General features: G+C 44.8%; 1 protein-coding gene across 3 annotated transcripts in view; it reads left to right on the forward strand.

The window, feature by feature from the left end:
- Positions 1 to 21,786, forward strand: part of ALG1 (ALG1 chitobiosyldiphosphodolichol beta-mannosyltransferase) — a 425,029-nt gene that overhangs the window by 57,149 nt on the left and 346,094 nt on the right. For all 3 annotated transcript variants that reach the window (XM_069210576.1, XM_069210579.1, XM_069210577.1), the window contains exon 2: positions 18,446 to 18,523. In XM_069210576.1, the coding sequence (XP_069066677.1) occupies positions 18,446 to 18,523 (78 nt within the window). The remainder of the gene's footprint in view (positions 1 to 18,445; positions 18,524 to 21,786) is intronic.

Consider the following 21,786-nt stretch of genomic DNA (forward strand, 5'->3'; position numbering starts at 1 on the left):
CCAGGTTACCAAGATCTCAGCACACTCCCGATCAAGTCAGCATCAATATCGGGCAAAAAGTTGCGGAGTAACCATGCCAAAAGGGGCACTTTCCTACAATGTTGGCTTGGTGTATGCTGGGCAGAAGAACAACAGATGTTCTTTGGTCTTTACAGGATAACTGCACAGCGGGCATATTTTCAAATTGTTTGCAGATGTTTGCTAAGATAAAGTAAAGGCACCCATGGGCAAAATGCCATATCTGAATTTCAAGAAGTACACACTTGCAAGCGTTGGATTGATTATATCAAGAAATTCTTCTGCCCTGAATACAATTTAATTTCAAGAAATGTACACTTGCAAGCATATGACTGATTATATCAAGACATTCTTCTGCCGTGAATATCATTTTATAGAGGAGGAAGGATTTGGACTGATTGCCCTTAAGAGCTGTGTTTCACTTTGCTTAATATACTTGGCCCAAAATATGTTGTTCACAACTTCCTTCAAGGACTTGCGTATTGAAGAATGGTCGTACCAAAACTCGCTGAGTCCTACATCAATCGGAGATTGTTTAACGTAAGCCAACCAGGGGGTCCTGAGGCTATTACAGCAGTTATATTATCAGTAAGTGCATCCCCATAAGGTTTCAGCTCTATGGTGCACCATACTCATGGCCAAAATAGGAAAGGGAGAAACCTGGGCTGTCCCAATATTGGTTTTAGAGCGAGGTCTAATCTCAGGGATAGAAGATATGTGCTGTAGCCAAGGTTTAAAAGAGAACTAATGAAGTTGTTTTCATCTACCCTCATAGTAGATGTGCTACACCAGCCACACACCTCTGCACCATACTGTTCTGTGCTTCGATTTGGGTGGTATAAATCTCCAATGCAGGCAAAGCGTGGTGGTAGGAGTCGTTTTTAGCAAACCTCAACTGTGCCGAAGCCCTTTCCTTTATATCTTGGGGATCATATTATCTGACAAAGATTCTTGATCATCCCAAATTTCTAACTTGGCAAGTTCTTTTAGTCTTCTCAAAATATTAGTTCCATAGAGCATGGTCCTCCTACAAGTTTTAAGTTTATAGTAGGCATAAATTTGGTTTTCAGCGCATTGATTTCTAGCCCATTCGACTTACAGAACTTTGAGAATCTGTTAATGAGGGTTTGTAGCCCCACTGTAGTTTTGGAAATTAAAAGGGTATCGTCCACAAATAATAATGCAGGTACCTTTTGCCTTGTAAGACCGGAAAAGGGCGCATGTACAGCTGTTGTTAATAAAGAAAAGACAAATGGTTGGAGCCAGAAGACAAACCTGGCACACTCCTTTAACACTAATTCTCTCAGTAAATTCACCACGAGGGCCCCAACATATCTAGACATTATTGCCCTCATTGAGGAGTATTATAATATGAAGAAGGTTCCTAAGGACACCAATACTAGCCAGCTCTTCCCAATGCGTGACTCTAGGGACTGTAACAGTTAAGTATTTCTCTTTGGCATTTCACTTTCTTTCCTAATTATCTCTTTTTTTTTTAGTCACTTATTTGCCCTATTGTTTCTTTTTCCTCACTTATTGACCATCTGGTAAACAGCTTTTGAAATCTACAGTGCTCTATCATTCACATAAAGAAACTTCTAAAACTACAGTGTTGCTTAACTTGAGAGCTACAACCTGGCATAGACAACAATTTGCATGAGGTAGTAATAAATGCCAGATTGGTCCCAATTAAAAAGTAAAGCAGTGAAAGTGTATGTGGGCCAGAAAGTTACAAGTGAAACTTTATGGAACGGACTCTGCTCCTACCATTTTATGTTATCAATTTAATAGGCCTAAAGAATGCTGATAGTACTCTTCATTGAGCTTCTATGTGATTGTGCCTCAGAAGTATTTAACAAAATTGGTTGAGCTCATGAATAACAGACTCCTGACAGCTGTGGTTCTAAGGTAAGCATGAAATCCACTCTTTGGTTAGCATATGGCATATTTCTGAATAATGCTTGAAATAAGATCTGACAGTTATCAGGGCATGGGTACATTTTGGCCTTAGTTTATTAGTGTCTGCAATGGCAGAGTTATTTTTTTGTGGTCTGCGGAACCTAAATTAGGGGACCCTGAAAATTTTAGCGACAAGATATGTTAATTTTTGTGATGTTGATGAGCGGCACGTGTCACATCCCATGAGGTATTCCTGCACAATCTCTAGCATAATGTAATTAAATTACAAAGCTGAAGCAGTTTGCATGAGGGCTGTCAATTTATTTTCTTTATTCCTTGCATCATCCCAGGACAAATGGCTGCAGACTACTAGCCTTAGGCAGTTATTTGGTGCACTGCCTTCTATTTGTTGATGGAGAGAAAAAAGTTAGGAGAAAGAGGTGACTGAAGAGCAACAAATGCTATGCTCAGTATGAGCTTTATTCAGAGTTGCTATGTCCCTCCTGGTTTTTTTTTTTTTTGGCTTACCTTAGGTGCATACTATGGGAAAGAGATGCTCCACTATCTCATTTCACTTCAGACGTTTTCACTTCAGCTCTAGTAAGTAGCAGTACTGGTCTCTGCCCAGGCTGAAGTGATACTGTTCTAGTAACCTGTTAGTGGCCCAGATGGCTTCTCTTCCACCATTCCCAACCCATAAACGCAGTCCTTGGTCCCATTCCAGACACTAAAGCATGTCCCTCCAATACTCGGATTATGAAGCTGGGTTAGTTTTCTCACCTGAGGTTGGCGTGTCTGGATACTGATTATACTGACACTGAGGACATTCATCCAACAAGGAGTATGTTGTATTTACGTGCGTACACTCGCGCACGGCCTCGCGACTAGAACCCCGAAGGTGAAGGGGTTGCTAGGCGTTCGGACAGCGGCGCGAGGGAAACGCCGAGGAGAGGGACGACGGTGAGGACGGAGCGGCGGTATTTGGGGGCGCTTGGAGACTGTTGATTGGAGTTATTTTACAGTTGTAAAATAAAGAAGACTTGCGCTTACCGGCCTCCTTAATTACTTCATTTTGGCGACGTGGTGGTCCGGTCTCCAGGCACAGCGAGCCCACGCATCAGCTGTTTAACAGCTATTTTCAATTTTGCCCCCAACGCCTTATTCGTGTGCCAGCACGATCGCGGAGGATATACACGAAGACAGCAGGCTTATTTTTGGATCTGGCTTACTCCACCCCGTGGGAGGAGTTTCTTCTTCCTGTGTTACGCCAACCAGCCATAGAAATGGCCTTTTTGTGTCTTGATGTGGAGAGGTTACATAATTGAAGACAAACCTTTGATGAAGAAGCATTTGGGTCTGCAACGCCTCCATTGTACATTCAGAAACAAGCTTGCTAAAAAGTTAAAAAGGAAAGGAACACCTATACTCTTGGTATACGCATAATGGTCATTTAGAAGGTATTCGAGGAGTTATTTATTTATGATTCAACTAGCTAGGAAGCAATAAGGGCTGGTTGGATTATTTATTTATATTCAACATACAAAAACGTTTACAAGAAAAGGGGGTTACAATTTTTGTTCCTGTTTCTAGGAATATTTCTTTAGCAATTTATTTTTGGGTCCAACATGCAATCTGTTCTCCCTCCACCACCATTTCTAGAGAGCCCTGGCGAACCACATATAGTATGGAAGCAGTGGTACGATGCCTTCGAGACGTACTTGGGGGCAATAGGGGCATCACGGTACAGGCCTGAACGCAAAAAATTTATTTTCCTGAATTCCATTGGTTTTGAAGGGAGGGCTATTTTTAAGTACCTACCAGACTTGCAATTGGCCGATGGTGAAATGGATGAGTACCAAATAGCTGTGAAGAAAATGAGCGTCAGGTTTGATGCTCCTCCTAGCTTGGTGGTGGCCAGGCACAAGTTTTTTAAGAGAGAACAACATTCTGGCGAAGATGTTGACACTTACATTTCGGCGTTGCGTCTTCTGGCTGCGGAATGTCAGTTTGAAGCACTGGGTGATCAACTCATCAGAGACCAATTTATTTGCCAAGGGACAGACAAGTCTATCAGACAGAAATTGTTATCATTGGACAATCCAACATTGACTGAAACCATAAAAATTGCAAAGAGCATCGAATCGGCGATCAAGTCGTCCAGAGAAATTGAACAGACAGCAGCTACCAGGGTCAACGCCGTCACCAACAGAGAAGATAAAAAACCAGTAGTTAAAACAAGTGGACAGAAGAACATTAAGTTTGCTAATTCTAATGTTTTTTTCAAACAAAAAAATGTTTGCTTTAGATGTGGAAATATGCCTCATCAAAAAGGGTTTAAGGCTTGTCCTGCTTGGAATATCCAATGCAGGAATTGTGGCAAGGTTGGGCATTTTGCTAAAGTGTGTCAAGGTGGCAAACGTGAATCTGTTGTGACAGTGATGGATGAGAATGAAGAAGCAGTTGAACACCTCATGGGAGAGGTTCAGGATATGGTTTTAGTTGTTGATAGTGGTGTGGTTAAGTCTGGTGATCCCGATAACTGTGTGGATCCGTATGTGTGTGTTAGAGTTGGAAACAAGTCCTTGCGTTTGCTGGTGGACTCAGGGGCTAGGATCACCATGATTACTCTCGACTTGTTCAACCAGAATTGGAAAGATCGCGCTCTGGAGCCACCAGACAGGGCTCCAGTGTCTTATGAAGGGAGGAAGATTGAGCTTCAAGGTTTTTTTGAGGATATACTTGAGTTTAGGGGGAGACGTATACATGGGAAACTTTATGTAGCGGCTAAAGGTTTGAACATCTTAGGTTGGTTCCATCAGGGTTTGTTTGGTATGGTGTTGCGACCAGGTACATTGGAACAGGTTGCAGTGATTAGAGAAACTGATGTGATTGAAGGTCTACTCAACGAGTTTCCCAAAGTTTTTTCAGGAGAATTGGGAAAGCTGAAAGGTTTTAAACATAAGATAAAAGTAAAATTGCATGCTACCCCTGTCAAGCATAAGATTAGGTCGGTGCCTTTCAGTGTGAGAGAAGATCTGGAAAGAGAATTAGAAAGTTTACAGAACAAGGGGATCATAGAACCCATTGAATCCTCTTTGTGGCTTTCTCCACTGGTCGTAGCGAAGAAAAAGAATGGAGAGTTGAGGATTTGTGTGGACCTGAGAGCGTTAAACAGGGAGATATGGGTGGACTCTCATCCCTTACCCAATATAACGGAAATGTTGTCTACCATTAAAGGCGCGAAGGTGTTTACGAAGTTAGATTTGGCCAGTGCATATCATCAGGTGGAGCTGGATCCCGAATCCAGGTATTTGACAGCATTTGTATCGCCTTGCGGTGTTTTCCAGTTTTGCCGCATGCCGTTCGGGTTGGCTTCTGCAGCCTCAGTGTTTCAAAGAATTATGTGCACATTGTTGAAAGGTATTTCCAATGTAATGGTGTTTCAGGACGATGTATTAATTCACGCCCCTAATCTACAGACACATAACAAGATCCTCAGACAGGTGTTGCAGAAATTCAAGGATCATGGCATTGTTCTTGGAAGGGAAAAGTGCCAATTCATGAAATCCTCTGTGGAATATTTGGGTCATGTGATTAGTCAGGAGGGTGTTAGCCCGAAACCTGGTCTAATTGATGCTATTAAGGCAGCACCTCCACCTACTGACAAAGCTGGGGTGAAAGCGTTTTTAGGCATGTGTGAGTTTTACTCCCGGTTCATACCGGAGTATGCTAGTCGGGTTAGAGTCTTGTCAAATCTACTGAAGGATAAGACCAGTTTTGAGTGGAGTGCTGAGTGTGAACGAGCGTTTGAAGATATCAAAGTCCACTTATCTCAAGCCAAAGTGTTAAAACCGTATGACCAAAGGTTTCAATGTTGCCTAACAGTTGATGCCAGCAATATTGGATTGGGGGCAGTGTTGACTCAAACTGTTGGGGGTGATGAAAACACCATTGGTTTCGCGTCCAGAGTTTTAAGGGCGCCAGAGGTGCATTACTCCGTAATTGAAAAGGAGTTGCTGGCCTGTGTCTGGGCCATCGAAAAATTCAGAAGCTATGTGTGGGGGAGGCATTTTGAATTAAAGACGGATCACAAGCCTTTGGTTTCAATTTTAAAAGGAACTAATGATAAGACAGGCACACCTAGAATTGCTAGATTAGTAGCTAGGCTCATGCAATATGATTTTGAGGTCATGCATATTCCTGGCGGAAGGAATATAAGAGCAGACTATTTGTCGAGATTTCCCAGGCAGTTGAACTCAATGACGGATGAGATGGTGGACGATGAATGTTGTATGATTGCAACGGTTGAGGTTGACCAAGTCTGTGTTTGCTCTGAGACAGAGTGGAAGGAAAAGTTGGCTGGAGATAATGAGTTGTGTGCTATAATGAGGTTCATTGCTGAAGGATGGCCTTATGAGAAAGACTTGACGTTGGCGAGCCAGCCATTCTGGAAAATTTCAGATGAACTTACAATTGAGGAGGGCATTCTATTGAGAAATGATAAACTCATTCCTCCGGAGGAATTGACGAGTTTAATAGTGAAGAAGGCGCATGAAGGTCATTTGGGCACCACTATGACCAAAAGACGAATACGTGACAACTTTTGGTGGCCACGTATGGACAGTGAAATTGAGCATTTGGTAAACAAATTTGCGATATGTTCAAATTCTGACAAGAGTCTGAAAACTGCCACGCCACCCCTTATGCCTATTCCGTGTCCTGGAGGTCCGTGGCGGAAGTTGGGGGTGGATATGGTAGGACCCTTTCACTTACTTAATTCCAGACTACGGTATGCATATGTAGTAGTGGATTATTTCTCGAAGTGGCCTTATGTCAAATTTGTACAGGAGCCTAATGCTAGATCTTTAGTCACCTTTTTAAGAGAAGTGTTTATGAATGAGGGCTTTCCAGAAGAAATTATTTCGGACAATGGTGTTCAGTTCGTGTCTGATGAGTTTAAAGCATTTCTGAACCAAGGTTCAGTCAAACACCTGAGATGTTCCCTCTATCAACCTCAAACAAACGGTTTGGTGGAGAGATTCAATCGTGTGGTGGGGGACTGTATCAGGTGGGCTCTGAAGAATGGGTGTGATGTGTTGGCATCTGTACAAGCTATGCTTTGGTTTTATAGAACAACTCCTCATTCTACCACTGGGGTATCTCCTTTTGAAGCTTTGAAAGGGAGAAAGCCCAATACCCAAATCAAACCTGGGTGGATGTCTAAGTTTTTTGAACAAATGCTAGTTGGAGAGCGTGCTGATGTTATCAAGGCCAATGTGGAAGACAAGCAGTTTACACAAAAGAGATATTTTGATAATAAGAAAGGGGCTAAAGAGTCATTGTTGGTGGAAGGTGATTGGGTAGTGATAAAACTGCCAACGTTTGTCAAGAAAGGTAAAGCAAAATTTTCTGAAACGGTGTGTGTTGAACGTGTTTTCGGCAATGCAGTGAGGGTCCAAGGCAACAAGTGGTGGAACAAATCCAAGGTGGTAAAACTGAAGAGGAACTGGGATCCTCAGGCTGTCACCAAGCGAGAGTCAATGTTAAGATCGGACGTGAATAAGAGTGGAGATGAGGGTCTTGTGTTACGCAGGAGTGTTAGAGTACGTAAGTTACCTTGGAAACTGTGTCATTGACGGAACGTGTTATAACTCTGCATACTGCATGATTTTTCTGCAAACTGAATCAATGTTAATGTTTTTTTAATGTCTTAGTTCTTTTGTTTTTGTTTTAAGGGGAGGTTTGTTAATATTGTAAAAAAAAAAAAAAAAAAAAAAAAAATGTTGTATTTACGTGCGTACCCTCGCGCACGGCCTCGCGACTAGAACCCCGAAGGTGAAGGGGTTGCTAGGCGTTTGGACGGCGGCGCGAGGGAAACGCCGAGGAGAGGGACGACGGTGAGGACGGTTGGACGGAGCGGCGGTATTTGGGGGCGCTTGGAGACTGTTGATTGGAGTTATTTTACAGTTGTAAAATAAAGAAGACTTGCGCTTACCGGCCTCCTTAATTACTTCAGAGTACTTTCTCTATACTTGATCAGTTTGAACCATGATCTCTTGAGATGCTGATTTTTCCAAAGAAAAAAGGTCTGACGAAGAGCTCACCCTATGATGAAGTATGACATCCATTGAATGTGTGAGGGCTTTTGCTTCTAATTTTAGAAGTGCCTTGAGGACCTGTATTCTTGCTTTGTCCTCTTAGGAACAGTGTACCATATTGTTTTTCGTTTTTAGCAGTATAACCACCCCTGTAACAAAAAGAAGCTAAGGCAGTATTTTCTGTGAATTGTAGTTGTCCTAAAGTACAGATCCACGTGTTGTAAGAAACATCTAACAATACCCCCCCACCATGTGAAACAACTTATTAGACCTAATGGCCTGTTGTATCTGCTGTCTTTGTCAGACCCTGTATGAACTACCACCATTAATAACCCAGTGAGTTGCAGTGAGTTGCAGGTATAGGGAGCATCTTGCTAGATAAAATGAATGACCCCCAACATTCGGCTGTTTATCTGTGGCATCTGTCAGTGCATCAGCATTGTCATTCATCTTGTGTGTGTGGTTAGTCTGCAAATCTGATAATATATTGCCCCAGTAGGTGGCAATGGGGTACCTTCTCAATCCAGGCGGGTCTTCACAGTACAGGACCACACTCTCTTCCTGCGCCCAATTTAGCAGTGAGCATTCCTAATCCTCGATTGGTGGTAATAAGGCACTTTCCAACAATAAAGCACAAGTTTAATAAACGGGAAGTGACCCTATGGTTTTTGCACCTGCGAAACAATCCCAGGAGGCATATTTTCCACTGATGCAGATGCAGACGTTCAGGGCACACAGATAGAATTTTTGTGATGTTAGCCTATTATGTAGGCAAGCAAGGACAGGACCAAAGCATATGCAGCAAGTCATTTTCTGTGTGCACAGCTCGTGCAAGCCGCATTCTCTCTGCTGTAAAATCTACTGATATTGGCCAGTGTGAGATAAGCTCTGTGTATGCTATATATATCTGAATAAGCTTAAATCGGACGTTGCATGGCATGTGTCTTGGACCCTCTAGTAGGGCAGCCCATTTCCTGTCAGTGCAAAGATGTGTTAAGTCCACCTCCCATCGCTGTCACAGGGTGAGGAGCTGTGGAATATTATGGAAGCGGACCAACCAATGCACTAGGCGTCTACCGCTCCTCATCGCATTTAGATATTGGATCATCAAATGGATGGTGGGGGCTCGATGGTCATGTCTCCCCAGTGTGCCCCTAATATGGTAAGCAGTGAGTTGTGTAATAAAAATTGACCTGGGGTAGACTGTCCTCCTCCATCAACATCTCGTATGTTGCCAGTGTACCGTCCCTGTACAGGTCGTCCTGCGTGTGTAAGCCTGCAGAATGCCATGTTGTCAGTTCAGTCATTGGTGTGGGTCTGCCAGTACGAGGTGTATTCAGCAGTGCCAAACCCAGAGCAGATGGGATCACATGAATAGTGATGTGGAGGCATCCTCAACAGCACCTATACACCACCCCCAGTAACAAGGCATCGCGCACCTACACTCCTGTGCAAGGGTGAAATACATGTAGAATAACAGGTGGATTCCAGCCAGGGGAGGATGTGGCTCTGTCCGACAGGTGTAAGCCAGCCAGCCATTTAGCAATCCATTGGATCTGTGCAGCAAGGTAGTACTGCTCAAAATGCAGCACAGCAAGTCCATCCTTATCCAGAGGGGACCAAAAAGTGTCATTTCCACTCTACATGGGGATTTATACTAAATAAACTAATGGATCTGTTGGTCGAGCGCACAAAAGAATATGGCGGGAATGTAGATAGGAAGATTAGTAAAAAAATATATATATATATATATATATATATATATATATATATATATATATATATATATATATATATATATATATATATATATATATAAATGGCAGGGCAGAACCACCATCTTTGATAATGCTACCCTACCTGTTACCACTAGGTGCAGCGTGCGCCAGAAAGCCATCGGGAACCGTAGGGATTTTACTGCTCGAGCAACATTGCCATCAAATAGATCAGTCGTGGACGGGTATACCTGCACCCCCAAGTACCCGAATGTATGTTACTACCAGTCAAGTCTAACCCCATCAAGCTTGAAGCAGGGATCAGGAACTTTGGGAAGAAAGGAGAGCAAAATGATTTGATCCAATTCACTCAAAGACCAGAAATAGTGCCAGACTGAGCAAGAGTAGAAGCTATTGTTGTAGGGATGTTGTGTATGTCCCTGATGTAAATCAATCTATCATCTGCATATAAAGGCAGCACATGTGTTCCATCACCCAGTGGAATGCCCCATGACACCCCGGTCTGTCGCATTGACAGTGCCAACAGCTCAATCGCTAGAGAAAGCTTTCTGTGTATGGCAAAGGCATCTGAGATAAGAGGCCTTGTTTTGACCCTGATAAGGGGGTTAGTGTATAGTAGTTTCATTAAGCAGAGAAAGCAGTGGCTGATACCGTAGTGTAACAGCACTGCAAAGAGGTATCCCCACTGTAAGGAGTCAAAGCCTTTGCAAAATATGAGACCAGACATTGGGCCCGGGGGCCATGCGTGACTGGCATAAGTCATAATCAACATAAATTCAGGGAGGTGTTGCGTGCGGGGACAAACCCATTTTGATCTGGGTCGACTAGAGACAGGACCAAGGGTGCTAGCCTGTCTGCAAGTATTTACGCCAATATTTTATAATCTGTGTTTAGTAGCGCTAGAGGTCTGTAAGAGCTGACTAGTTCAGGGACCTTGTTGGGTTTGGGCAGGGAGATGACAGTTGCCTCTCGCTGGGAGGCAGAGATGTTGCCAAGGGAAAGGGCCTCTTAATACACCTTCAACAAGTGTGGGGCTAGTTGGGGGTGCATAGTGTAAGAAAGTGCCATCTTTCTTGGCATGTTACCCCCATTTTTACCTGTATGTCAGTTTGTTTTTGCCTGTGTCACTGGGATCCTGCTGGTCAGGACCCCAGTGCTCATAGTTTGTGACCTAATGTGTGTGTTGTCAGTAGTGCTAGACTGTGTCTCAGAGGCTCTGCTAACCAGAGCCTCAGTGCTTATGCTCTCTCTGCTTTTAAATTTGTCAATATAGGCTAGTGACTTCATTTACCAATTTCAATTGGCAAACTGAACCCCCTTATAAATCCCTAATATATGGTACCTTGGTACCCAGGGCATTGGTGTTCCAGGAGATCCTTAGGGGCTGCAGTATTACTTTTGCCAACCATAAGGATCTCAGTCAAACCCTTTCACAGGACTGCCACTGCAGCCTGCGTGAAATAGTGCACACACTATTTCACAGCCATTTTCACTGCACTTAAGTAACTTATAAGACACCTATAGGTCTAACCTTCATTTACTGAAGGCTAGGTGCAAAGTTACTAAGTGTGAGGGCACCCTTGCCCTAGCAAAGGTGCCCCCACGCAGTCCAGGGCCAATGCCCTGGACTGCGTGAGTTCGGGGACGCCATTACACGTGTGCACTACATATAGGTCAATACCTGTATGTAGCTTCACAATGGTAACACTGAATATGGCCATGTAAGGTGTCTAAGATCATGGAATTGTCCCCCCATTCCAAATCTGGTATTGGGGAGCCAATTCCATGCATCCTGGGTGCTCCAACATGGACCCCCAGGACTGCCAAACCAGCTCTCTGAGGCTTGATTAATTCCACCGGAAGACCATAAGGACTTGCCAGTGGCTAATGATTTAGTCGCATCTGTGATTTCTGCCATCTGTGATTTGATGTCCCAATTAAGATCCATTCTCTGATCGATGGTAGTGAAGAGCAGTGCCAGGTTGGTGAAAAAGGATTGATAGGCATCTGAGCCTGCATCTGTTAGGGACTGATACACCAGTGTGTAGTGTTGTGTGTGTTCATCATGAATAGTGTGTTGTGTATAGAGGATGGAACCTGCCACAGAACACAGCACCGTTATGAGCCGCAGAGTCTGATCCCACCAGATAAGCCACGCCAAGAGCCACCCAGCTTAGTCATCTGTGGCATGTGTGCGAGTCGAGTGTGTGGCATAGTTAAGGCACCGCAGTCTTTCTAATAGTGTGACGTGCTTGTGTCACATTTTCACTAGTTCTCTTGCTGCACAGGGATTGCTAGCTACATCTCAAGACCCATAGTTGTACATTGTCACTTGAAAATGTCTTTGGTAATTAGTTGCCTCATGTTGCCCAGACAGTGTCCTCATATTGTCACCTTAAAACCATCCAACTCTATAAGTTTGGTGGAAGCTGTGACAATATTGGTATCAATATGAATGGAAGTCACCACCTGGATGAAAGACTCAAGTTCAACTCCGACAAGACAAAAGACCTCATTTTGGGCACCACCCCCTCTGCCTGGGAAGAGTCCTGGTGCATGCAGCATTCGGACTTCACCCGTCCCCCCTAACTTACTGACCAGGCACTTAAACTCTGCATCATCCTCGACTCTTCGCTTTCTGTGAACCACCAAGTCAACGTCATCTCGTCCTCCTGCTTCCACATGCTCTGCCTGCTCCGAAAGATCTTCAAGTGGTTCCCTGTCAAGTCCAGAAGAACAGTTACTCAGGCGCTTGTCAGCAGCAAGCTTGAACACCGCCACTAGACTTATCTCGGACATCCCTTGCCGCAGTCGCATCTCCAGGCATCTGAGAGACCTGCTAGCTCCCGATCAACAAAAGAATCACCTTTAAAGCTCACAAATGCTTACAAGTCCCTCCACAGCATCGGACCTGCATATCTCAACCATCGCCTCGCCTTCCAAACGCCCACTAGACAACTCTGTCCCACTCACATGGCCCTGGCCACCATCCAACCGATCCGCAAGACCACAGCTGGAGGACGATCCTTCTCCTACCTTGCCGTTAAGACCTAGAACTCTCTTCCTCTCCATTTCAGGCAAGCTGCCTCCATTCAGGAAGGACCTCAAGAGATGGCTCTTTGACTGAACCGGCCTTCCAGCTCCTCAACTGAGCTGCAGTATCGCCCCCACTGCCCCAATCCCCCTTCTCCCCCCGCTCCTTGACACCCAAATGGGTGATTAGCGCAGCTCTATTGCTCTATAAGAATCCTGATTGATTGATTGATTGATTGAGTGAAAGTCGGCCATAATTGTGAACTCGACAGAAGCTCGGAAAGGGGGGAGGGTTTGGGGGATCCTCCCATAATGCAGGTTGGAGGTGCCAGGAAGGTATTTGGGGTGGGTCAACTGCCCACTGCAACTTCAAAATTTGAGGGTTGTGATTGGAGTGTGCTCGCACCATGTACTTCCTAAAGGGAAGCAACAAAGGTGCACCCCCCAACTCATCAACGCGTGCACGCAAATTGTGAGCCACTGAATGGAAGGTGTACACCTTTGTGACAGGGTTCCGGGGGTGCCAAAAGTCGACCAGTTGCCAGTGATTGAGCCAATCTGTCAGCATGTGTGCATTAGAGGTAACAAGTGGGAGGGGCAGAAGGGAGAAGAAGCGATCAGAGGTGGTGATTAATACACTGTAAAATCACCCCTGAGAAGCCAAGGTGTGGCATTCCTGCGTGATAATGTACTCAAAAGCACTTGGAAAAAGATGATTTGTTCTGTGTTTGGGGCATAAATAGAACCCAGAAGGATGGGGTAACCGTCTAAGCGGCCTGTTAGTGTTACAGAACAGCCCTCTGGGTCTTGCACAGTTTCTGCAACTACAAATGGGGTCCCAGGCCTGATCTGTATCAGGACACCTCTAGCGTAGGTGGAGTAATTGGTTGCAATGACCTGTTGGTGCCAATGCCGCTGCAGTTTGCTGCTTTCTTCATGTATGAGATGAGTCCTGCAGCATTGCGATATGTGTGGAGCAGCGATTAAAATCTAACCAGATTGAATAGTGGCCTGAAGGCGTGTGCATACTCCTTACATTCCACGTGAATATATTAAAATCGGTCATAAATGACAGGCCGTGACACACATACTGTGATTGGACGTGACACACTGTCAGTGGAGATCTGGGCAGAGAGGAGGCGTGTGGAAGAACTGCAAACATATAAAGCAATAACAAACAAATGTAAATGGGTAGAATAAAGGTGTCTTGCGTGTGGACCAAATATCAGCTCCAAGACATTGACCGTCACTACTGTGAGAGACGGAGAACAGAAACATTATACATTTCTAGGGGAGAGCGCGTTGATACATGTCTCTGCATTGTTGACGGAGGTGTCGGGTAGTGACAATCAGGTATTCTAGCATCATACAGTATCGTCAGATGTTTGTGGTGTCACTCCAGGGAGGGCCACTGAGTCTGCCATGGAGGGCCATGTGGTAGTGAAGCCATCGTCACTGATCAACTTGTCAGAGGCCTCATCAGGGTCTGAGCTCCAACCATGGCCATGTTTCACCCTGTAATTCCTGTTGTCTCCCATATAACTTGTTCCAGATCAGGTGCAGTCTTTAATTGTGAGGCGGGACGTGTCTGGGGCGTCTGCCACATCGCTTCAGATTGGCTCTATCTAGAGGCATTGTGACAGTCTGCAGTGGCTGGTCAGATGTAGCGTTCACTGCCCCTTCCAACCAGTCCCACCTATCTTAAGGGGAATTGAAAAAGTGTGTCTTGCCCTCAGTCACTACCCTCAAGTGTGCCAGAAAAAGGAGAGCATATCTGATGTCAAGTTTCAGAGCCAGAGTTTGAGAGAGGTTTGTTGTTTCTGAACCTGTATAGTCTGGAAAGAATATTTTCTTTGCATTGTTCACTGTTATTTCCCACCGGTTGTGTTTCTCTCACAAGACTGCATCTCTGTCCCTGTAGAGTAATAAGCGAAACAGAAATGGATGGGATTGGAGCCTGGTGGCGGATGTCACACCAAGACTCTGTTAGCACACTCTCCAGAGAAGAACTGCCAGAGGGTGTCCTGGGGCAATAATTACTGTAGCCATTGTTCCACATAGGCAACCCCATCCTGTCCCTCTGTTCCTTCCGGTAGACCTATCAATCGTAGGTTATTGTGGCGCGAGCGGCCCTCCACATCTTCCATGCAGAGCTCCAGGGCCATGATGCACTCCATCAACTGGCACACGGAAGTAGCAATGTTGCGGTTCTCCGACTGAAACTCCGCTATGGTTAGCTCAGCAGAGTGTACCTTGTCTGCAAGTTTGCAGTGATCTGCATGAAGTAGCATCAAATTCAATGTTACTGCACCTATTTTATTTTGAATGGAGGTCCGCGTGGTCTCCAGAGCAGTACCAATCTTCTTTACTGCTGCTAGAACATAGCCAAGTTTGTCACTTGAAGAGAGCGGTGGAGAGGCTCCATCCAAGAAGCCAACATCGCTTGCCAGGCGTTTGTGATCTGTGGGGGGCCTTGATGGTGCACCCTGTGTAGTTGTGCGTGGTCTGCCCATTGTTATGTAGTTTGGTTGACCAATCCATGGTATCACAGCCTCGTTGCCTAGGGCCTGCTAACCAATTCCAAGTAGCACCAGGGGAAAGGCAGCACATGCAGCCCCAGAACTTCAGAAGTGAATGAACTGCCACTACATATGCCAAGCAGTGCAGAGGTAGCATAGCTTATAGTGGAATTGGTCAAGGTGCAGCCCACATTAATGGAGCTCCAGTCAGGCACCAGTCGCCAAGTCCAACAATAGGTAGTGTAATCACGGGGAGAGGGCCCGCTTACCGAAACCAGTCAAGTGGCGAAATTACGGCAGCATGAGCAGCCCTCACAGTGGAGAGAATGGTGATTCCATCAACAGTTTTCAAGGGCAATAGCAGGTGGGTCCAGCAGCCGGAACAACTGCAAAGGTTCCGTCCTTCACAGCACCTGAATCCGTGTCCGTGTTGGGGAGGTCGCATAGACATCGCATGTAGCCCGCTTGCTTGTTCTTGACCACCATGAGAGTGGTATCCAGCAACAAAAAACAATGCAGATTGTCAGGCAAATATAAATGATGGCTGGTGCCTGTGTGGGTGGCCCTCACTAGTGAGAATGGTAATGTCTGTTCCTGGAAGCGTTCAGTCTTCTCCAGGTGTGGGGCCCTGCGATTGGGTCACGGCAACAATGATTCATACAGAGACTTCCAATATTCGTAGGGGCCTCAAGTGAGTATTGGACACCCTCTGGTGAGTGTTTCAGCAAGTAGAGCAATCAGTGGGTGCTGGTGCCCCCTCCTCGTGTAGTGGGCCCCCACTCGTCACCCTATTAGTTCTTAGGTATTGTGAGGAGGCGGAGTGGGGGGGCACGCTAAGCGCCAATTCCAAACACTGGGGAGTGATCCGTATTCAGCCTCCCAGTCGAGCCTCTCCGAACCACGGTGAGAGGGGGATCTCTTCAGCCCAGCAGACAAGGGTTGCTCCAGAAGCCAAACTCCACCCTGGCAACGCCACCCAGGTCACCAAGTAGTCCAGCAGTTAACGCTTCATGGCCCCCATGCTCATCTCTTCATGGGCTTGTTACGGCTGCCAGCAGTAGTAGTCTCAGTCAGTGTGCACAGGAAGCAGTGTACCGGTGTCCAGTCTGTTCCCACGTCATGTAGGCCGTATCGCTGCTCTCGAGCCTGAGTGATTTTCGGTCCCTCGCCGCCACCTCCTGCAGCTACAACTTCGTTGATGGAGGGAACACCTAGTGCAGGAAGGCTGGTGAGGTGTGCTGATGGTGAGCACCCGGCATGATAATTGTAGGATAAGCAGGGTGAGCAGCGGAGCTCGCTTAAAGAGCGTCCGCCATGTTGGCTGTTCGAGCCATGCCACCTTGGGCTGGGTGTTCCTACCATAACAGCTTGTTTGTCTGTAGAACACTTGCAATGACTCTGCCATTGCCACTTACGTAGTCCATGGCACACCACCACCTTATTGGCTGTGTTCTTTGTATTTAAGATCTTGATCTATTGATTGTTACTTATGTCCATCTGGGTAAAGCAGTGCTATATAAAAATGTCAAATAAATAACCAAGTAAATAGGACCTCCTATCCCAAGAACATAGATATCAGAAGGCATGCTGGAAAACACTGCTGCCTTGCAGTGACCAAGATCGCATTATCAATTAGAAGAGCATCAGTTTTACAAATCCTTGAGAATCCACCTTCGCCCATTCCACCATACCACTGTGGCAGTCATGTTTATTATCCAGTTGCAAAGACACAAGCACTGTTGCAAACCTCTGAAGCCACCTTGAAATGTATTGATCAACTGTGCCCACCTTGTGGATGTGTCCAACATCCTGTAACAGACAGGACATGTATGGGTGGTAAATGAGAATAATCTTACTTCAAATATAATGCAGCATCAGGCTTGTGACATTCAAATGGCAGTCACAAACAGTTGCATTGAATTCCTGCGCTCCAACTTGATCTATGCACCTCAGTTTCTTTTATGTGGATGCTTTGACACTTATTAGCCTCAGTGTATCATGTCACATGTTTGTGTCATTTAGCAGGACAACAAATCTCCCAGTAGCAGTACTATCATAAATGAATTAGGCTGAAAAAAGTAGAATAGTCTGATAATTATGTACATCATGACAAAAAAGGACAGTGGTCATCTACAGAACTGCATTACATAGAGCCCGGACAGTGGGATCTTAATGTTCTGTTCCCCTTGGAATCAAAAAAGAGGGGACCAGAAGTTTAATTACTTCTGTCAATTACAGGGCAATCAATGGAAGTACTCTATAATTAAGAATATGGAGCTGATAGACGAGTAGGTGTTTTGCTGCTGTATTTTTCAGGGCCATCATTTATATCAAGTAACCTGCAGTACTGTATCTGTGGAAAAGAAAGGAAGGCTCTTTGTGTCTTCCTCCACTGTCAACCCTGAACTTCCTGTGTAGTTCTCTTTTAAACCCTTAGTCTACTTCATCCTTCTCTTCAGGTTAAGGTGTGATGCATGTCTAACGTGTTCAACCAATTCTCCTTGGAAGACTTGATTGGCAGGTCATAGTTTTGCTTCTTGGCAAAACTCCCAGGGTAAATCCGACTAATCCTTCTGTGTCTCCATCTTTCCCTCTAGCCCTTTTCATAGGGAATTTTCCATCACATGAAAATGTAATGGGGACAGAGGATTGTGTTTTCTACATGGCTGTTGTTAATTTTGAACTATCCTGGGGCCCATCAAAAAACTCCCTTTATTTTCTGCCATGTTCAGATAGTTATGCATATAAGAGCGTCATCACATATCCTTATTATTATAACTGTGAACTCCCTGGTTCTGACATAAGTCATTGACTGCTAAGGTGTAGGGGAAGACGTTAGTGTTAACCTTATAGTTGCTAATGCATTGCCAAAGAGAATTGTATCCTAAAGTAGTGGGTTATAATTGAAAGGAGATGTTAATTTCCTGTGTTAATGTAAGTTCAGGTTCTAGTTTACCTGTTGCCATAGCACCAAATGGTAAACCATTTGTTTTTCGTTTTTGATTAGGGTGCAGCTATAGCAAACACAGGGTTTGTGGAAAGACAAAGGAAAAATTCACTTTGACAGACATTGTGCCATTATTTGTGCAATAAAACATATAATATAATCTTAAATAAACTGTCTTTTCTTTTTCTTCTGAAGGTACAGAACCACACAAGAATATCCTATCTAATGAGAGGATAAAGATTGTTCCAATTTTTGAAGTTAACCTGTTCAGAGGTAAATATAATGTATTTTGATTATTTGGACAGTAGGAGATGTGGAAATGGGGACAGTTACCTGTATTATTTTTTACCTACTTCCAAATGTACACTCTAGTGCTGAGGCAAAAATATGCTGTGTAAATTTGTGTTGCCCATTAAAAACTTGTTCTAGCACAAAGGCCAGTCTTTGAAATTCTGCACTGATCTAATCATCATTATCATCATGAAATCGGCTAATTAAAACCATAAAAAATACAATTAAAACAATAAAACAGATTTAAAAAAATACAGCACAACTGATGATTGTTTACACTGCTAGGTCCCCTAGCCTCGGTTTGCTGTTTGGGCTCCCATCAGACCAATGTTACAAGTGGTATTACGAAGAAGATAAAATGATTAAGTTAAAGAAGTGCATCACTGTATAGTATTGCAACTGTATATTTGAAATGCTGTGCAATCACTTTTTCGATATATTGCTTCCTCATGCACCAAAGTGTACATACTTATCCAGACTATGTACCATTCCAATAGTGGTATCCGATCGGAATATCCTAAGCACAACTGCATGTTGTGTTGCACCTTTAGAGTGACACACCTTATTATCCACTTCAACCTTGGAGTTGCATAGGCCTTACAGAAAAACACAATAGATGGGCCACTGATTCCTCTGCCTCAATACATTCCAGGCAATTACCAGTGATGTGGTGGGGTTATGCCACCTAAGGCACATAATTAGATTTAATGAACAATTATATTTCTGTGAGGGATAGGGCATAATAGCATAAAAAATGTTGTAAACAGGGGCACAGGTTTAACGTCCAAATAATCTGCCTTAAGAGACCCATTTTTTGAGCTAACATGTTCTCTTTCAAGTAAATGTTACCAGTATTTCTCTTTTTGTTACCACAGGATAGTTCATTCTGTTGATGAACAACTCTTCCAGATCGTTTGTGATCACCGTAGGACGCACATTGTTGATCCGTTGGATTTTTTTGTTGGCTATCAAGAGCAGTAATCTCTTCAAGGGCACATGGGTTTTGGGCCAATTCGTCAACACAACAAACCCTTTGCCAAAATAATAGAGGTCTAAGAGAGGCCCCCTTATGAGATTTGTTTTAAACCCATGTCCAAATGTAGTGCAACTTAGTGTGCACTGAGGCAAATTGACAATGGATTTCAGAAATGTTCTTTCTGCTGTGGCAATATTCTTCTTCTGGGAGTGACATCACATTTTGTGGCACAGAGTGCACTACCTAAAGCTTTAGCATTTTAATATTTCTGGGGTTAGGAAAGCGAGCCTGGTAGACATAGGTTTGTACACTATGGCCCCCATTCGGACCTTGGCGGGCGGCGGAGGCCGCCCGCCAAAGTCCCGCCGTCAGGTTACCGTTCCGCGGTCGAAAGACCGCGGCGGTAATTCTGACTTTCCCGCTGGGCTGGCGGGCGGTCGCCTCCAGGCCGCCCGCCAGCCCAGCGGGAAAGAGGCTTCCACGATGAAGCCGGCTCGGAATCGAGCCGGCGGAGTGGAAGCTGTGCGACGGGTGCAGTTGCACCCGTCGCGTATTTCACTGTCTGCGCAGCAGACAGTGAAATACATTTAGGGGCCCTCTTACGGGGGCCCCTGCAATGCCCATGCCAGTGGCATGGGCACTGCAGGGGCCCCCAGGGGCCCCGCGACCCCCCCTACCGCCATCCGGATCCCGGCGGTCGGACCGCCGGGATCTGGATGGCGGTAGGGGGGGTCGGAATCCCCTCGGCGGCGCAGCAAGCTGCGCCGCCTTGGAGGATTCAATGGGGCGGCGGTACACTGGCGGGAGCCCGCCAGTGGTGCCGGTCCGACCGCGGCTTTACCGCCGCGGTCGGAATCCCCATTGGAGCACCGCCGGCCTGTCGGCGGTGCTCCCGCGGTCCTCCGCAAAGACCGCCAGGGTCAGAATGACCACCTATATGTATACATGAAATGTTATGATGTTGTTTTAGTGTACTCTTATTGATTTGCATGGACCAGGGCATATTTGTTATCAATTTAATTCCTCCGTAGTCGGAATCCATCAGCCTTTTCAGTACTGCTCATACATCGCCATAGACCATCTCTATGTTTTATGAGGATTTAGGGTCATATATGTGGTTTTGTTTGGATTTACCTCCAGGTGCTTTCTTTGCTGAAACTCCACAAACCGATTCAATAATCTTTGGAGGCCCATAGAGGTCTTTAAAATCGGGATCCTGTTGTTCGCAAAGAGCAGCACAGGTACACTATAACCTGTAATTTTTGTTGTATCATTTGTGCATGAGTTAAGATGGATAATGACATTTAAACATAATCAAAACAATGTTGGGGTGAATACACATCCCTGTCGAACCCCTCTGTTGACAGGGATGGCGTCTGTTAATTCACCCAAATTCTCCCCCTTACCTGTGCTGCAAAATTCGGACTATGTGGTCTAATGACTATGGATAAGATGTTGCTTGGTACCCCCATTTTTCCTGCTAATCTCCAGATTTTTTAGTGGGGAACAATATTGGAATCAGACCTATGGTCCACAAATGCAACATAAAAGTGGCCCTTATTTATCACCAACGTTCCAGTAAATTGTTAGAAGTCTATAAACCTGGTCAGTGGTGCTAAGGTTGTTTCCAAAGCCAGCTTGCCACGTTGAGTGTATGCTATTCTTCTCTCTCCAGAACAAGAGCTTATCAAGGAATTGGCAGCAAAACACGTTTTGGAGGCTGTTGAGTAAACCTTTGAGCCTGTAATTGACTGGTTATTTCTTTGTCTTTTTTTTTTTATATATGGGTTTAATTTCGGCCAGGGACATGTGCTCGATAGTACACATCCTCTCAGTATAGCATGTGTTACTTAGTTCATGTAAGGGGCCCGATTTCTGGTTCATCTAGGAAGATATCCCTGTGTTTCCCATCTGTGCCCGGGGCCTTAGCCAAGGTAATGCCCTTTATTGCATGCAAGGTATCTGTAAGCTCAATCTTTGGTGGTTTTGCATTTGTCAACAAATAACATGTTACCAGTATACCTTCCTCACAGGTATCCTCATTAGTGTGTTGTATATCTAGGGAAAAAAAAGTGTTTAATACATTTTTAAGGCTGGATATGGCAATCTATATTACTTGGGTTACTGTGTTCCCATTAGCCACTATGTGCCAAAACAAATTGCTAGTCTTAGTTTTGCCACAGTGATTAGAGCCTTCCAATTCTGCTCGTCCCATTGAATCTTCGAAACTAATTGTATGTTCTTGTAAATCTTCCTTGCATCTCTGATC

This window comes from Pleurodeles waltl, chromosome 10 (assembly GCF_031143425.1).
Source record: "Pleurodeles waltl isolate 20211129_DDA chromosome 10, aPleWal1.hap1.20221129, whole genome shotgun sequence".
Classification (NCBI taxonomy): Eukaryota; Metazoa; Chordata; class Amphibia; order Caudata; family Salamandridae; genus Pleurodeles; species Pleurodeles waltl.